The following is a 14,009-nucleotide window of genomic DNA, read 5'->3' as shown; positions in this document are numbered from 1 at the left end:
TCAGCCTATCAGTATCTCAAGGGGTGAAGGATTATACTCCTATGACAGGATTTTGACAGAAAGGTCGATATTGGCTTTCACTCTATGAAAAAAATGGCTTCTTGATAAACAAGATATTAATGCTGGGATACCTGATCAATCTTTAAATCAGGCTTGTCCTTGAGACCTGCAAGCAGACCAGGTTTTCAGATATCCCTAGTGAATATCTGCATACAATGGATGTAGTGGGCATTTAAATCTCTCTCTCATGCATGCTCATTAGGGATATCCTGAAAACCTGGCCTATTTGCAGCTCTTGAGGACTGAACTTGGACAAGCCTGCTCTAAATGCTGTGCTCCTAGTTAGTCCTGGATCCAATGGGATCCAGTTTTGAACGGTCCCCTAAACCTTAAGGAACCCTTCCAGGCTAAGTAAAGGGGAGAAATCAATCCCTAACATCCACAGCAAAAGGTTTGAAGGAAATAATAACTTTGCAAGTCTTTCCTTTAGCTCCCATAGATGTATAGTAGTCTGTAATATTCCCAAGCATTATGCTCTCAGGGCAGGCCGTTTATTTATTCTTTAAAACATGTAAAACCCATTGATTCACACTATTCCTCAGCAGTTCAAATAAACTAGAGACAATTAATAAAAACACAATTGTCTGACACGGTTAATAAAATTCCTGTGACAGAGGCATGATAAAATGTACATTCACTGGTGATGGTATAAAAAAAAAGACCTAATGATGGGGGTCAACATTCAAAGCAATTTCACTGGACAGGAGAGGATCCTCCTGCATGCTGAAATCACACTGGCTGACCCAGAAGCGAGTATTCTGCAGCACTTACAAGACAGTGCTGCTAAACTTCCATCTGACCATCTTAGGACTGTCCAGTTAGTGCCAGCAGTTATGTGGGCCCTGGAGATACGCATTGGCGATGCTCGCATAGCTAACCGGGGAATGTTGGTCCATGTAAATAGAAGTCGTAACTATGCCCACTTAGCTATGCAGGTACGGCACTGAATATTGGCCATACCTGTATAACGTTTACATGCCACCAGGGACCTGAAAAGTCAGTGCCTGAATACCACTTCCAATATTTTTAAGTACACATTCGACATGGGAAATGTGGATGGAATAAGTGACAAGTCGTACATTCTGCAGCTTCCAGTAAAGCCTCAGAGCGTACGTGACTTTCTTGCAAACCAATGTGCGTGAAGACAAATACGTGAGGCGCGAACAACGCTAGCCTGCAGAGTTTTCCAAGTGGATTACCATCATCCTGTGAGTCATCCTCAAGTCTGTCTCTCCCACCACTTTCCACCCCCGAAGTGTGGGAGCTGCCATGGCTGGTCATGGAGCTACAGGTTTTCAGCTTACGGTGGGCTGCGGTCCCAGGGAAGCTGTCCTCCGGCCCCAGCTCTCTTTGCTTGGTGTCGGTCTCGATTCCTGACGTGTGGGAGCTGCTGTGGCTGGTGGTGGAGTGGCGAGAGAGGCGCTTGTGCTTGGTGCTACCGGCACTGCTCCCACTTGCCCGGGATCGTTTCTCTAGCTGATCCATGTCAAGGTCCAGCGTGTCGCTGATGTATGATTCACGGTACTGTTTTTTCTCTGAAAGACACAAGCCACTTGGTAATCTACAGACAAAAATGGAAATTGCACTTTTCTAAAAGATATAAACAGAATGGAGCCAGTGCCAAGAGCAGTTACCAAAATGGTCAGTGCAGTGGCGTATCTAGGGGGGGGGGGGGAGGTGCCAGGGGAGCGGCCGTTCCCCCAAACGGACTTCTGCTGGTGCCAGTGCCTATTTTTTACTCAACGTGTTGCATTTAAAATGCACACCGGCAGAAGTCCACTCTCGCTCCCCCCAGCGCCTTCAACCTGGCTCCACTTCTGGGTCAGTGGTCTTTATCATAAAATATATGAAGACAGACTTAGGACTCCTTTTACTAACAGATTTAGCATGTGCTAAATGCTAAGAAGCCCATAGGAAGAAAATAGTCTCCTTAGCATTTAGCGTTGCTAATCGTTAGCGTGCGCTAAATCCATTAGTGAACCTTAGTAAGGTAAAATTATGTATAATCATACCTGATAATTTTCTTTCCATTAATCATAGCTGATCAATCCATAGACTGGTGGGTTGTGTCCATCTACCAGCAGGTGGAGATAGAGAGCAAACTTTTGCCTCCCTATATGTGGTCATGTGCTGCCGGAAACTCCTCAGTATGTCGATATCAAAGCTCCATCCGCAGGACTCAGCACTTAGAGAATTACACCCACGAAGGGACACTCTGCCCAGCTCACCACCGCCGAAACGGGGGAGGGGAATTAACCCAGCTCATCCCCACACAAGTGGGGGAGGGGAATCCGTCCAGCTCATCCCCGCGGAGCGGGGGAGGGACACCACACCCGCCGATGCGGGGGGATCTGGCTTATCCTGCAACCGCAACCGCGGGAGGAGCTGACTGACCCGAACACCGCCGAAGCGGGAGGGGTACAAAACTGCCCTACAGCCGCACGAAGCGGGAGGGAGTGCCGGCAGAATTATAAGTCTCAATCCAGCCCCGTAAAACGGAGGGGAGAGGAATGCAGCAGCTCACTGTAACACAAACTCGTCTTAACTCTTGAAGAATCCAAGTGAAAAAACTTGAACACGAAGTCTTTCTGAAGTAACTGAAGAGTAAACTTGAACCTGAAATGCAACCAGAATAAAACAATACAGATATCTGGGAGGGGCTATGGATTGATCAGCTATGATTAATGGAAAGAAAATTATCAGGTATGATTATACATAATTTTACCTTCCATATCATCAAGCTGATCAATCCATAGACTGGTGGGATGTACCGAAGCAGTACTCACCCAGGGCGGGACATAGAAATCCCTGACCGCAACACTGAAGCTCCAAACCGGGCCTCCGCCCGAGCAGCCACAGTCAAGCGGTAATGCTTGGAGAATGTATGGGCCGAAGCCCAAGTTGCCGCCTTGCATATCTCTTCCAAGGAGACGGAACCGGCCTCTGCCATCGAGGCCGCCTGAGCTCTTGTGGAGTGAGCCTTCAGCTGGATAGGCGGCACCTTCCCTGCGGCCACATAAGCCGCTGCAATGGCTTCCTTGACCCATCTTGCCACTGTAGGCTTAGCAGCCTGCAGACCCCTACGAGGACCTGCAAACAGGACAAACAGATGATCCGATTTCCGGAAATCATTGGTCACTTCCAAGTATCTGATGATGACTCGTCTCACATCCAGATATTTAAGAGCAGAGTACTCCTCTGGGTAGTCCTCCCTACGAAAGGAAGGGAGACAGAGCTGCTGATTCACATGGAAGCGAGAAACAATCTTGGGCAGAAAGGAAGGCACTGTGCGAATAGTCACTCCTGCCTCAGTGAACTGCAGAAAAGGCTCTCGACATGAGAGCGCCTGGAGCTCGGAAACTCTTCTGGCTGAAGTGATAGCCACCAAAAAGACTGCTTTCAACGTCAGGTCTTTCAGAGATGCCCTCGACAAGGGTTCAAACGGCGGCTTCTGCAATGCTCTTAGCACCAGATTGAGATTCCACGCAGGCACCACTGAGTGCAGAGGAGGGCGCAGGTGATTAACTCCCTTGAGAAAGCGCACCACATCTGGCTGGGAAGCCAGGGAAGCACCCTTCAGGCGGCCCCTGAAGCAAGCCAGAGCCGCTACCTGGACCTTAAGGGAACTGAGCGACAGGCCTTTGTCCAGACCTTCTTGCAGGAACGCCAACACTGAAGAAATTGGAGCAGTGAAGGGAGAAAGTGAGCCTGCATCACACCACGCTGCAAAGATACGCCAAACCCTGGCGTAAGCAGTAGAAGTAGAGCGTTTCCTCGCTCTCAGCATAGTGGCGATGACCTTGTCTGAGAAGCCCTTCTTCCTCAGACGCTGCCGCTCAATAGCCAGGCCGTAAGACCAAAGGGGGAGGGATCCTCCATCACCACGGGACCCTGATGTAACAGGCCCTGCTCCACTGGCAGCCGCAGAGGATCGTCGATTGAGAGCCTGATCAAGTCCGCATACCAGGGACGTCTGGGCCAATCCGGACCCACCAGGATTATCCTGCCGGGATGTCTTGCCACCCGGTCTAGGACCCTGCCCAACATGGGCCAGGGTGGGAACACATAGAGAAGCTCTTGTGTCGGCCATTGTTGGAGAAGAGCATCTACTCCCAGGGATCGAGGGTCCCGTCCTCTGCTGAAGAAGCGCGGCACTTGGCAATTGGCCGATGACGCCATCAGATCTAGGCTCGGCTGGCCCCAGCGCTTCGTGATGTCCAAGAACGCCTGAGCAGATAGCTGCCACTCTCCGGGCTCCAAGGTATGGCGACTGAGAAAGTCCGCCTTGACATTCATGACTCCGGCAATGTGGGCCGCTGACAGCTGTTCCAGGTTCGCTTCCGCCCACTGGCATAGACTCATAGCCTCCTTGGCTAGAGGGGCGCTCTTGGTACCCTCCCTGGCGGTTGACATAGGCCACAGCCGTGGCATTGTCCGACAGTACCCGTACAGGCTTCAGCACCAGTACCGGGATGAACTCCAAAAGCGCCAACCGAATGGCTCTGAGTTCCAGGAGGTTGATAGACCACTTCGCCTCTGCAGGAGACCAGAGCCCCTGCGCTGTCCTTCCCAAGCAGTGGGCTCCCCAGCCCGACAATGAGGCGTCCGTCGTGACGACAATCCACTCTGGGGTCACCAGAGGCATTCCTGCAGACAACTTGTCTGCCTGCATCCACCAGCTCAGCGCCTTGCGCACTGCTGGATCCAAGGGAAGACGCACCGCATAATCCTCCGACATCGGAGTCCAGCGCTGCAGCAGAGAGTGTTGTAGTGGTCTCATATGAGCCCTGGCCCAGGGCACTACTTCCATCGTGGCCGTCATAGAGCCCAACAGCTGCACATAGTCCCAAGCCCGAAGAGGAGAGGCTACCAGGAACTGGTCCACCTGAGCCTGAAGTTTGACAATCCGATTGTCTGGCAGGAACACTCTGCCCACTTGGGTGTCGAATCGAACTCCCAGATACTCCAGGGACTGAGTCGGGCGCAGCTGGCTCTTCTCCCAGTTGATGATCCATCCCAGGGAGCTCAAAAGAGCAACTACCCGGTCCACAGCTTTGCCGCACTCTGCATAAGAGGGGGCTCGGATCAACCAGTCGTCCAGATAAGGATGGACTTGTACTCCTTCCTTTCGCAGGAAGGCCGCTATGACCACCATTACTTTGGAAAAGGTCCGCGGAGCAGTAGCCAACCCGAACGGGAGGGCTCTGAACTGGAAGTGTCGGCCCAGGACTGCAAAACGCAGAAAGCGTTGATGAGGAGGCCAGATGGGAATATGCAGGTACGCTTCCTTGATGTCCAAGGAAGCCAGGTACTCCCCTGCGTTCACTGCCGCTATAACAGAGCGGAGAGTCTCCATGCGAAAGTGCCGCACTTTCAAGGCCCGATTGACCCCTTTGAGGTCGAGGATAGGCCGGACAGAACCTCCTTTCTTTGGTACCACAAAGTAAATGGAGTAACGCCCCTTGCCAAGCTGACTTTCTGGCACCGGAACGACCGCACCCAGGCGGATCAGATTGTCCAAAGTCTGCTGCACTGCCACAGCTTTGACCGGAGACTTGCAGGGAGAGAGTACAAACCCGTCTCTTAAGGGTCGGCAGAACTCTAGCTTGTAGCCGTCTCTGATGACTTCCAGCACCCAAGCGTCTGAAGTTATTGTGGTCCACTCGCCCAGAAACGAGGACAGCCGTCCTCCAATCTGCACTGGGGCGTGGACCAAGACCCCGTCATTGGGTACGAGACCCTGGGGGAGGACCGGAGGGAGCACCTCCGGGACGGCGGTCTCTGCGAAAGGAACGCTGCTTGGGGGAGAAATGCCTCTTAAAGGAAGAGGGGGCAGAAGAACCCGACCTGCCCGGGCGGTACCGACGGGCTTCCTGAAACCGTCCTCTGGAGGTACCGGGACGAGCACTAGCCCGAGCCCTGACCTCTGGTAACTTCTTGCCCTTAGATGTGCCGAGATCGGTCACGATTTTGTCCAGCTCGACCCCAAAGAGCAGCTTGCCTTTAAAAGGCAACCTAGCCAGGCGGGATTTAGAGGCGTGGTCAGCAGACCAATGTTTCAGCCAAAGCCACCGCCGCGCAGAGACTGTCTGAGCCATGCCTTTAGCTGAGGCTCTCAAGACATCATACAGCAAGTCTGCCACATAGGCTAAGCCCGATTCCAGGGCTGGCCAATCATCCCTCAAGGAATGATCCGAGGGGGAAGCCCGCTGCACCATAGTCAGGCACGCCCTGGCCACATAGGAGCCGCAAACTGAGGCCTGCAAACTTAAAGCAGCCGCCTCAAAGGACGACCTTAAGGCCGCCTCCAATCTCCTGTCTTGGGCGTCCTTTAGGGCCGTGCCACCTTCCACCGGCAATGCCGTTTTCTTAGTCACCGCAGTGATTAAAGAATCCACGGTAGGCCACAGATAGGCCTCACGTTCACTCACAGCCAAAGGATAGAGGCGGGACATAGCCCTAGCCACTTTAAGGCTCGCTTCTGGGACATCCCATTGAGCCGAAATTAAGGTGTGCATGGCATCATGCACGTGGAAGGTTCTAGGCGGGCGCTTCGTCCCCAGCATAATGGCAGAGCCAACAGGGGCTGAGGGAGAGACTTCCTCCGGAGAGGAAATCTTCAAAGTGTCCATGGCCTGTAACAACAGGTTGGGCAAATCCTCTGGGCGAAAAAGCCGCGCTGCAGAGGGGTCATCCGCTCCATCCGAGCGGGGATCCGTCTCCTCCAAGGAATCCGCAAAGGACCGTTGGGAGACCTCAGACACGCTGCCCTCATCTACATCGGAGGAGACAAATTCCTCCAAGGCCTGGGAATCAACCCGAGGGCGTTTACCTCTGGGAACCTCAACCTCTTTACCAGACGAGGGAGCGGGGGCAGCGTTGTGCATGAGGAAGGCCTGATGCAGCAGCAAAACAAACTCGGGGGAGAAACCCCCCAGACTGTGCACTTCCGCAGCCTGGGCAACAGCCCTAGGCGCACTCTCAACCGGCGCTCGCAACAGCGGGGGAGAGGCCTGCTGCGCATCCAAAATGGCGTCCGGCGCGAAACTCCGCGAAGGAGCCGCGCGGGAAGAACGGCTCTTAACTTTAGCCGCTTCTGTGCCGTCGCCCAAATTAAGGGCGTTCATGGCATTAATGTCTCCAACCTCAAGGGCGGCCCAAGAAGAAGCCGTCCGAGCCGCGTGGCCGGCCAAAATGGCGGAGGCGAGGAGCGGGGGATGGGCGTTTATGGCGGGAAAAACCGCCACGCCGGAGGAAGGACCGGGACATTCATCGGTCACGAAACTGCCACCCAACAAGGGCGAATCAGGCTTTAAGACCCCCGCATCCCCTCTAGAAGCGCTCAAGCGACCCGGGGAGCGACCCTTTGCGCCCTCGCCCTCCGACGCCATGTGCCACGAGGAGAAGAATCGGGGAACCCCCGCCCGCTATAAAAAGGTAAAATTACCTGCTGTCCGCTCCGAGTTGTAACGACCTGGTGTCCCAGTGAGTAGCTGCAATAGACGCTTAAATAAACGTCGAAATAAACGCCTTTAAAGACGTTTAAAATTTTTTTTTTTTTTTTTTTTTAACGGAGCCAGCGGGAGGGGGGAGAAAAGGAGGGACCTGGCACCACCAGGTTTGCACTTGCTCAAAAGAGCCCTCAACCCCAGGCACTCAACAAAACCTAAAAATTAGGCTTGGAGGCCTAGCCAGAGCTGCTGCTGCTGTGTGTGACCACCACCTGCTGAGATAGAGAACATACTGAGGAGTTTCCGGCAGCACATGACCACATATAGGGAGGCAAAAGTTTGCTCTCTATCTCCACCTGCTGGTAGATGGACACAACCCACCAGTCTATGGATTGATCAGCTTGATGATATGGAAATGGCGCTTTTAAAGATTTCAACTTGGAAGAAAGATGGGAAAAGGGAGATATGGTAGGGACATTTAAATACCTCTGTGGCATAAATGCATAAGAACAGGGCCTCTTTCATTGAAAGGAAGTTCTAGAATGAGAGGGCATAGGATGAAGGTGAAAGGGATAGAATCGGAAGTAACGTAAGGAAATATTTCTTTACGGAAAGGGTGGTGGTTGTGTGGAACGGTCTCTCAGTAGAGCTGCTGGAGAGGAGGAATGTATCTGAATTAAAGTAACTCAGAGAAACCCAGCGCTGTTGACTTTCTTACGAACTTCTATCGTATGTGAAAATTCCAACTAATAGCCATATTGGAGCCTCGATAGTGACTTGTTTCCCACAGGGTACACACAGCCCTGTGGTTCAGTCAACTCATCATCGGTTTCATTTGAATGGTATGCTATATAAACACTTCTTATTTATGAAACTTATCTTAAAATGTTCCATGTATCAACATGAACACGCTCCAGTACGGTTAGTAGTTGGAATTCTCATATATGATAGAAGTCTGTAAGTCGACAGTAATGGGTTTCTCTAAGCTAGTTTGAATGAATTACCACCACCCCCATCCAAGTATACTTGGACTAATTTGATAAATCTGAATTAAAGTAAGCATGAGTACAAGCACAGGATTTCTAAAAGAGGAGATGGGACAGCAGAGTTTAGTAGTTGGAATGAATGGGCAGACAATAGGGTCATGCAATCTTTATCTGCCGTCATTTTCTCTGTTTCTAAAATGGATCTGGAAAGGCGAATCACACAGAGGAGCAGTTAAGCACACATAGAAACACAGAAGCATAAGCCTTACAATGATTTTCAACTGTCAACTAGCAGGCTCTATAATTTCCTCCAGTCTCTCAGAGATCAAAGCTATTTACAAGCGTAATACAATGGCTGACGGTTCAGATGGCTTATTATATGATGTGTATATTTTTGATACTGTTTCATGGTAGTCCTATTATTAGGATTTAATTTGCTGCTCACAAGTTTACCTCATTGATTGTATTCATGTTTCTATTTGGCCACTTTTATTATCGTCATGCTGTTAACAAAATTGTAAGTTTTATGTTAAACTGTAACTGCTGTACATCGCCTTGGGTGAATCTCTTCATAAATGCAGTTAATAGATCCCAATAAATAAGCTATAACTCTGTCTAGACTTTAAGGGAGTAAAATTGCCTGGCTATATGCACAAAAAGCATGTGTTAACAGCCTTTAGCCATTCTGACCTGTTAAACAGGGGTAAGATTTTAACCAGGTTCTCAGAGCAATAACGTCTTGGCACACAAGGAGAACAGGCCTCTCTTATGTCTGGACTAAATTTCTTGTGTTGAACCTTAAGCTAATAAAGGTTTTGTAGTTGCATCTAACCTATGATCTGCCCACTTATGTAAAGGCCCAGAGCTCAGATGCTTGTTCATTGTACCACATGCTTCTTATGCAGATAGGTTAGGTGGCCTGCTTTAAAATTATCCTCCCTGTGAATAGAAGTAGGGGCATGGTGCTAGAATATGCATCTTTTACTCAAACGAATGTTCAGAAATTAAGGAGAAAATGTTGCATGTGCGCCTTTCTTCATATTACATGCTAAGGTCCACTGGTTCCCAATATCAGCAAGAATCTTTTTTGCTTGCTGTACAAAACACTGAATGGGTTAGCACCTCCATATTTGGTTAATTGCCTGACTCTAGCCATTTCTGTTAGACCTTCTAGAACTGTTAATTTGTTTGCCTTCCCTTCTGTGAGGGGTAAGAAGAGACTGAGGCATTTGGAGAGTTTACTATCATTCCAGGCTGCAAGGTTAGGTAAAGATATTTCTCCTATAATATTGAACGCAAATGGATATTTAGATTTCAGGCGTCAGATTAAGACATATCTGTTTCAAAAATTCATTGGTAATGGATCGTAATCTTGTCTGTTTTTACTTTGTTTATATTATTATCATGTTTTCATTGATTGTATGTCCTGGCTTGGCCAGTTTCTTATACTTGGGATCCTCAATGAACTGCAAGGTTTTTGCGGAATATAAAAATAAAATTGTTACGTTATATGTCTTTTTAAAGAAAACTAAAAATAGGGCACTTACTCGGCCTTCACTCATGGGTGGCCTGTTAGGGGCCCTTTCACTAAGCCACGTAGGTGCTTACACATGCCCAACACACGTCAATTTGGAATTACCGCCTGGCTACGCGAGGCCTGGGTGGTAATTTCATTTTTTATGCGCGTCTGCTACGCGCACTGGAAAATAATTTTTATTTTCCTGCGCACGGCGGAAACCAGGCGGTAATCATCATTCTACGTGCGTAGACAATTAACACATGGTTACCGCGTGAGACCCTGCCACTAAGTCAATGGCTGGAGGTAAGGTGTCAGACCCAAAATGGACGTGCGCCAATTTTCATTTTGCTGAACGTCCATCTTCGGCAAACATTTAAAAAAAAGGCCTTTTTTAAATGGATCTACGTGCGCCCACAACACACACCTACAATAGTACAGCCCATTTTTCAGCGCACCTTAGGAAAAGGACCCCTTATACTATTATCTTCATAAGGGCCAAATATTGGCACTTATAGGTATAGACTATAGGAACCAATGTGCTCTGGCATCAGGAATGTGACTGTAAAGCTAATACCGGGCTACAGAACTTGCAGATACCTTCAGTACACAATGACTTTGCTGCCGTTTAAGTTCCCCATGCTAGAAAAGAGGTATCTAAGACACAGGTCTCAATCCAGTCCTCGGGGGTCACATACATTCAACCAGGGTTTCAGGATATCCATAATGAATATACCTGAGATAAAACTGCATGCACTGCTTCCACTGTATGCAAATCTATCTCATGCATATTCATTGTGGGCATTCTGAAAACCTGACTGGCTGGGTGTGCCCCGAGGACTGGGCTGAGAACCCCTAATCTAGGAAATACTAAAATGAAAACAGCTTGGAGGAGGAGTAGCCTAGTGGTTAGTGCAGTGGACTTTGATCCTGGGGAACCGAGTTTGATTCCCACTGCAGCTCCTTGTGACCCTGGGCAAGTCACTTGACCCTCCATTGCCCCTGGTACAAAAATAAGTACCTGAATATATGTAAACCGCTTTGAATGTAGTTGCAAAAACCTCAGAAAGGCGGTATATCAAGTCCCATTTCCCTTCCCTTAGATGTAGTTCTGTAACTGCTGAACAGATGGAGCAAGGAGATGGGGCTGTATTATGAGAGCAACTTCATTCTCTGGAGAAAAAAAAAGGGTTACGGCTTGACCGCAGGCTTAAAAGCAGCAATTGCACAGGAGTGACTAGGGAATTGTATTTTAGTGTATTAGTACAGAAATTGCAGCCAGATCTAAACTTCAAACACCTTGGCCCTTCCCTTCTGCCTGCAGCCCAGGATTTACAGGAACTGACTGGCTCTGTTGCTCTTTTCTTCCTTTGTCCGTTAATGGATCTGGTGTTTCCTGTGCATCCTTTTTCCCCTTCTAACCTCCACTTCATGTTCAGACACATGGAAAGATTTAAGATCACCAGCCACGATGTGGGGGTGGCGGGGAGAGAGGGAGAGCTGGATGACAATTTTCTATTATTTCCCCACCATTCTGCTTCTCTTTGCTACTGTTAATGTTTATTGACACTGTATTTTATTCTAATTGTACCTCGCCTAGAACATTATAAGGCCTGTCATAAGTTCCAAAATAAAGTAATGTGGCTCTCATGAGAGTGAGTGTAAAACTGGTGCTAATGTGCAGTGTCACTCTCTGAATTACTCCACTTTTCCCAGGAGGAGGCTCCAGTTCTGCTAAGCGGCTTTTCTCCTTTGGGTTTCTGAAGGAATACAGCCAGATGTCTATAGGGATCATTCTATAACTGTGCACCTATATTTATTTATTTAGATTTTGCTCACACCTTTTTCAGTAGTAGGACGAGGTGAGTTACATTCAGGTACTCTGGATATTTCTCTGTCCCAGGAGGGCTCACAATCTAGGTTTGTACCTGAGGCAAAAGAGGGTTAAGTGACTTGCCCAAGATCACATGGAGCAGCAGCGGGATTTGAACCAGCCACCTCTGGATTGCAAGACCAGTGCTCTAACCACTAGGCCACTCCTCCCTCCTTATCCCCGGATTCTATTGCATGTGCAATCTACTCACGCAACTTAACTGCTTAACAAGCCAATCAGCGCCGATAATTGGCCACTAACAAGTACCAATTATAACTAGAATTTATGCGTGCAACTTTCTAAGCGTATTCTGTAAAGTGGTGCAGGTAAATTCTAATACGTGGATCTCAAACGGGGGCGTGCCCATGGATGTTCTTGAAAATTACAAGCATTGTTATAGAATATGCCTGATCCGCATCTAAGTTAAGTGCGGGCATTTACACCAGGTTTTAGTTGGTGTAAATGGTTGCGTCTAAATTTCAGCCACGGTAACTATGAATATTCTATAAACTGTGCTTAATGTTAGATGAGATTTACAGACTAGCGCTAAGCACATTTTTTTTCCGGGCCATATATAGAATCTAGTCCTTATTCTATACAGGACAATAGATGCCTACGTTCCTTTATAGAATATTTATTATTTTATTTATTTAGATTTGCTCACACCTTTTTCAGTAGTAGCTCAAGGTGATTTGCATTCAGGGACTCTGGATATTTCTCTGTCCCAGGAGGGCTCACAATCTAAGTTTGTACCTGAGGCAATGGAGGATTAAGTGACTTGCCCAAGATCACAAGGAGCAGCAGCGGGACTTGAACCAGCCACCTCTGGATTGCAAGACCGGTGTTCTAGCCACTAGGCCACTCCTCCACTCCAATAATGGCACATGTGCCAGTCATAGAGCTGACATCAGTGTATGCATCTAAATGTCAGAGATACATGAATAACTAGCAGTATTCAATAAGCAGTTAGAGAGCATGAGGGCAGGGCTAGAGGCTCTGCCCATGTGTGCGCCCACCTGTAAAATGTGTTGGAAACATGTGCCATTTCAGAATGGTGCTTAGGTGGGTTTCTGGTTATTACACATTAAGGGCTCTGTTTGCTAAGGTGCGTTAGTGTTTTTAGTGTGTCTACACTTAGAGCGAACCCTAACCATGTAAGCGCCTATAGGGGTATTGTAGGCATGTACATGGTTAACACACATTAAAAATGTTAACGCGCCTATAACGCTGCTTAGTAAACAAGGCTCTAAGTGCACCCATGGGGGGGGGGGGGGGGGGCATTCTATAACTGCCGCCAAAATTTCGGTGTCGGCATGGAGTGCTATCTATAAACGCTGCTCCAGGTTCAGCGTCATTTGTAGGCTACTGCTAACAGCCCGTTTTTGCATCAAAAGTTGGGAGCCGGTATTTACGCCATCTGAAACCTGAATTACCCTCTATATTCGAATCGCACTGCTGCTCCTTGTGATCTTGGGCAAGTCACTTAACCCTCCATTGCCTCAGGTACAAACTTAGATTGTGAGCCCTCCTGGGACAGAGAAACATCCAGTGTACCTGAATGTAACTCACCTCGACCTACTACTGAAAAAGGTGTGAGCAAAATCTAAATAAATAAAATAAATAAATATTCAGGGCTGTGGAGTTGGTACACCAAACCTTCAACTCTGACTCCAACTGATATTAGACTTTAAATTTATTGTACTGGATCTAAAGTACTGGTAAATATATGTTATATTTTTGTCCTGGATCTAAAGCAATATCAGTACTTTAGATCCAGGAGGAAGGAAAAAAAAATATATATATGTATAAAATGATAAATTTACCATATAGTATACTGTAAGTTTTTATTCTGAAGCTGAAGTCAGAGTCAGTACACTTTTACCAACTCCATCTCTGACTCTACCCTAAATTGCTTCCGACTGTGGTTCCATGGCCCTGCTTATATTACCCTGCAGCCATCAGATCTCTATGATAATGTTACAGTACTGCAGACAGACACAGTACCAATCTTTGCAAGGCAGCCATCGAAATTCAGTGCATCATTAAGAATGTAAAATGTCTCAACAAGAAAGCTTCCAAGTTCGGGAGCAGAAAGCATTTCTCTGCTGACTTATTTCTGTGCA

General features: G+C 48.1%; 1 protein-coding gene across 4 annotated transcripts in view; it reads right to left on the bottom strand.

Moving 5' to 3' along the window:
* FRMD6 (FERM domain containing 6) overlaps window positions 1–14,009 on the bottom strand; it is a 331,509-nt gene that overhangs the window by 16,461 nt on the left and 301,039 nt on the right. For all 4 annotated transcript variants that reach the window (XM_030215255.1, XM_030215254.1, XM_030215257.1 and 1 more), the window contains one exon: window positions 1,260–1,595. In XM_030215255.1, the coding sequence (XP_030071115.1) occupies window positions 1,260–1,595 (336 nt within the window). The remainder of the gene's footprint in view (window positions 1–1,259; window positions 1,596–14,009) is intronic.

The sequence above is a fragment of the Microcaecilia unicolor genome, chromosome 9, assembly GCF_901765095.1.
Source record: "Microcaecilia unicolor chromosome 9, aMicUni1.1, whole genome shotgun sequence".
Lineage (NCBI taxonomy): Eukaryota > Metazoa > Chordata > Amphibia > Gymnophiona > Siphonopidae > Microcaecilia > Microcaecilia unicolor.
This window is presented reverse-complemented; position numbering and strand designations above follow the sequence as displayed.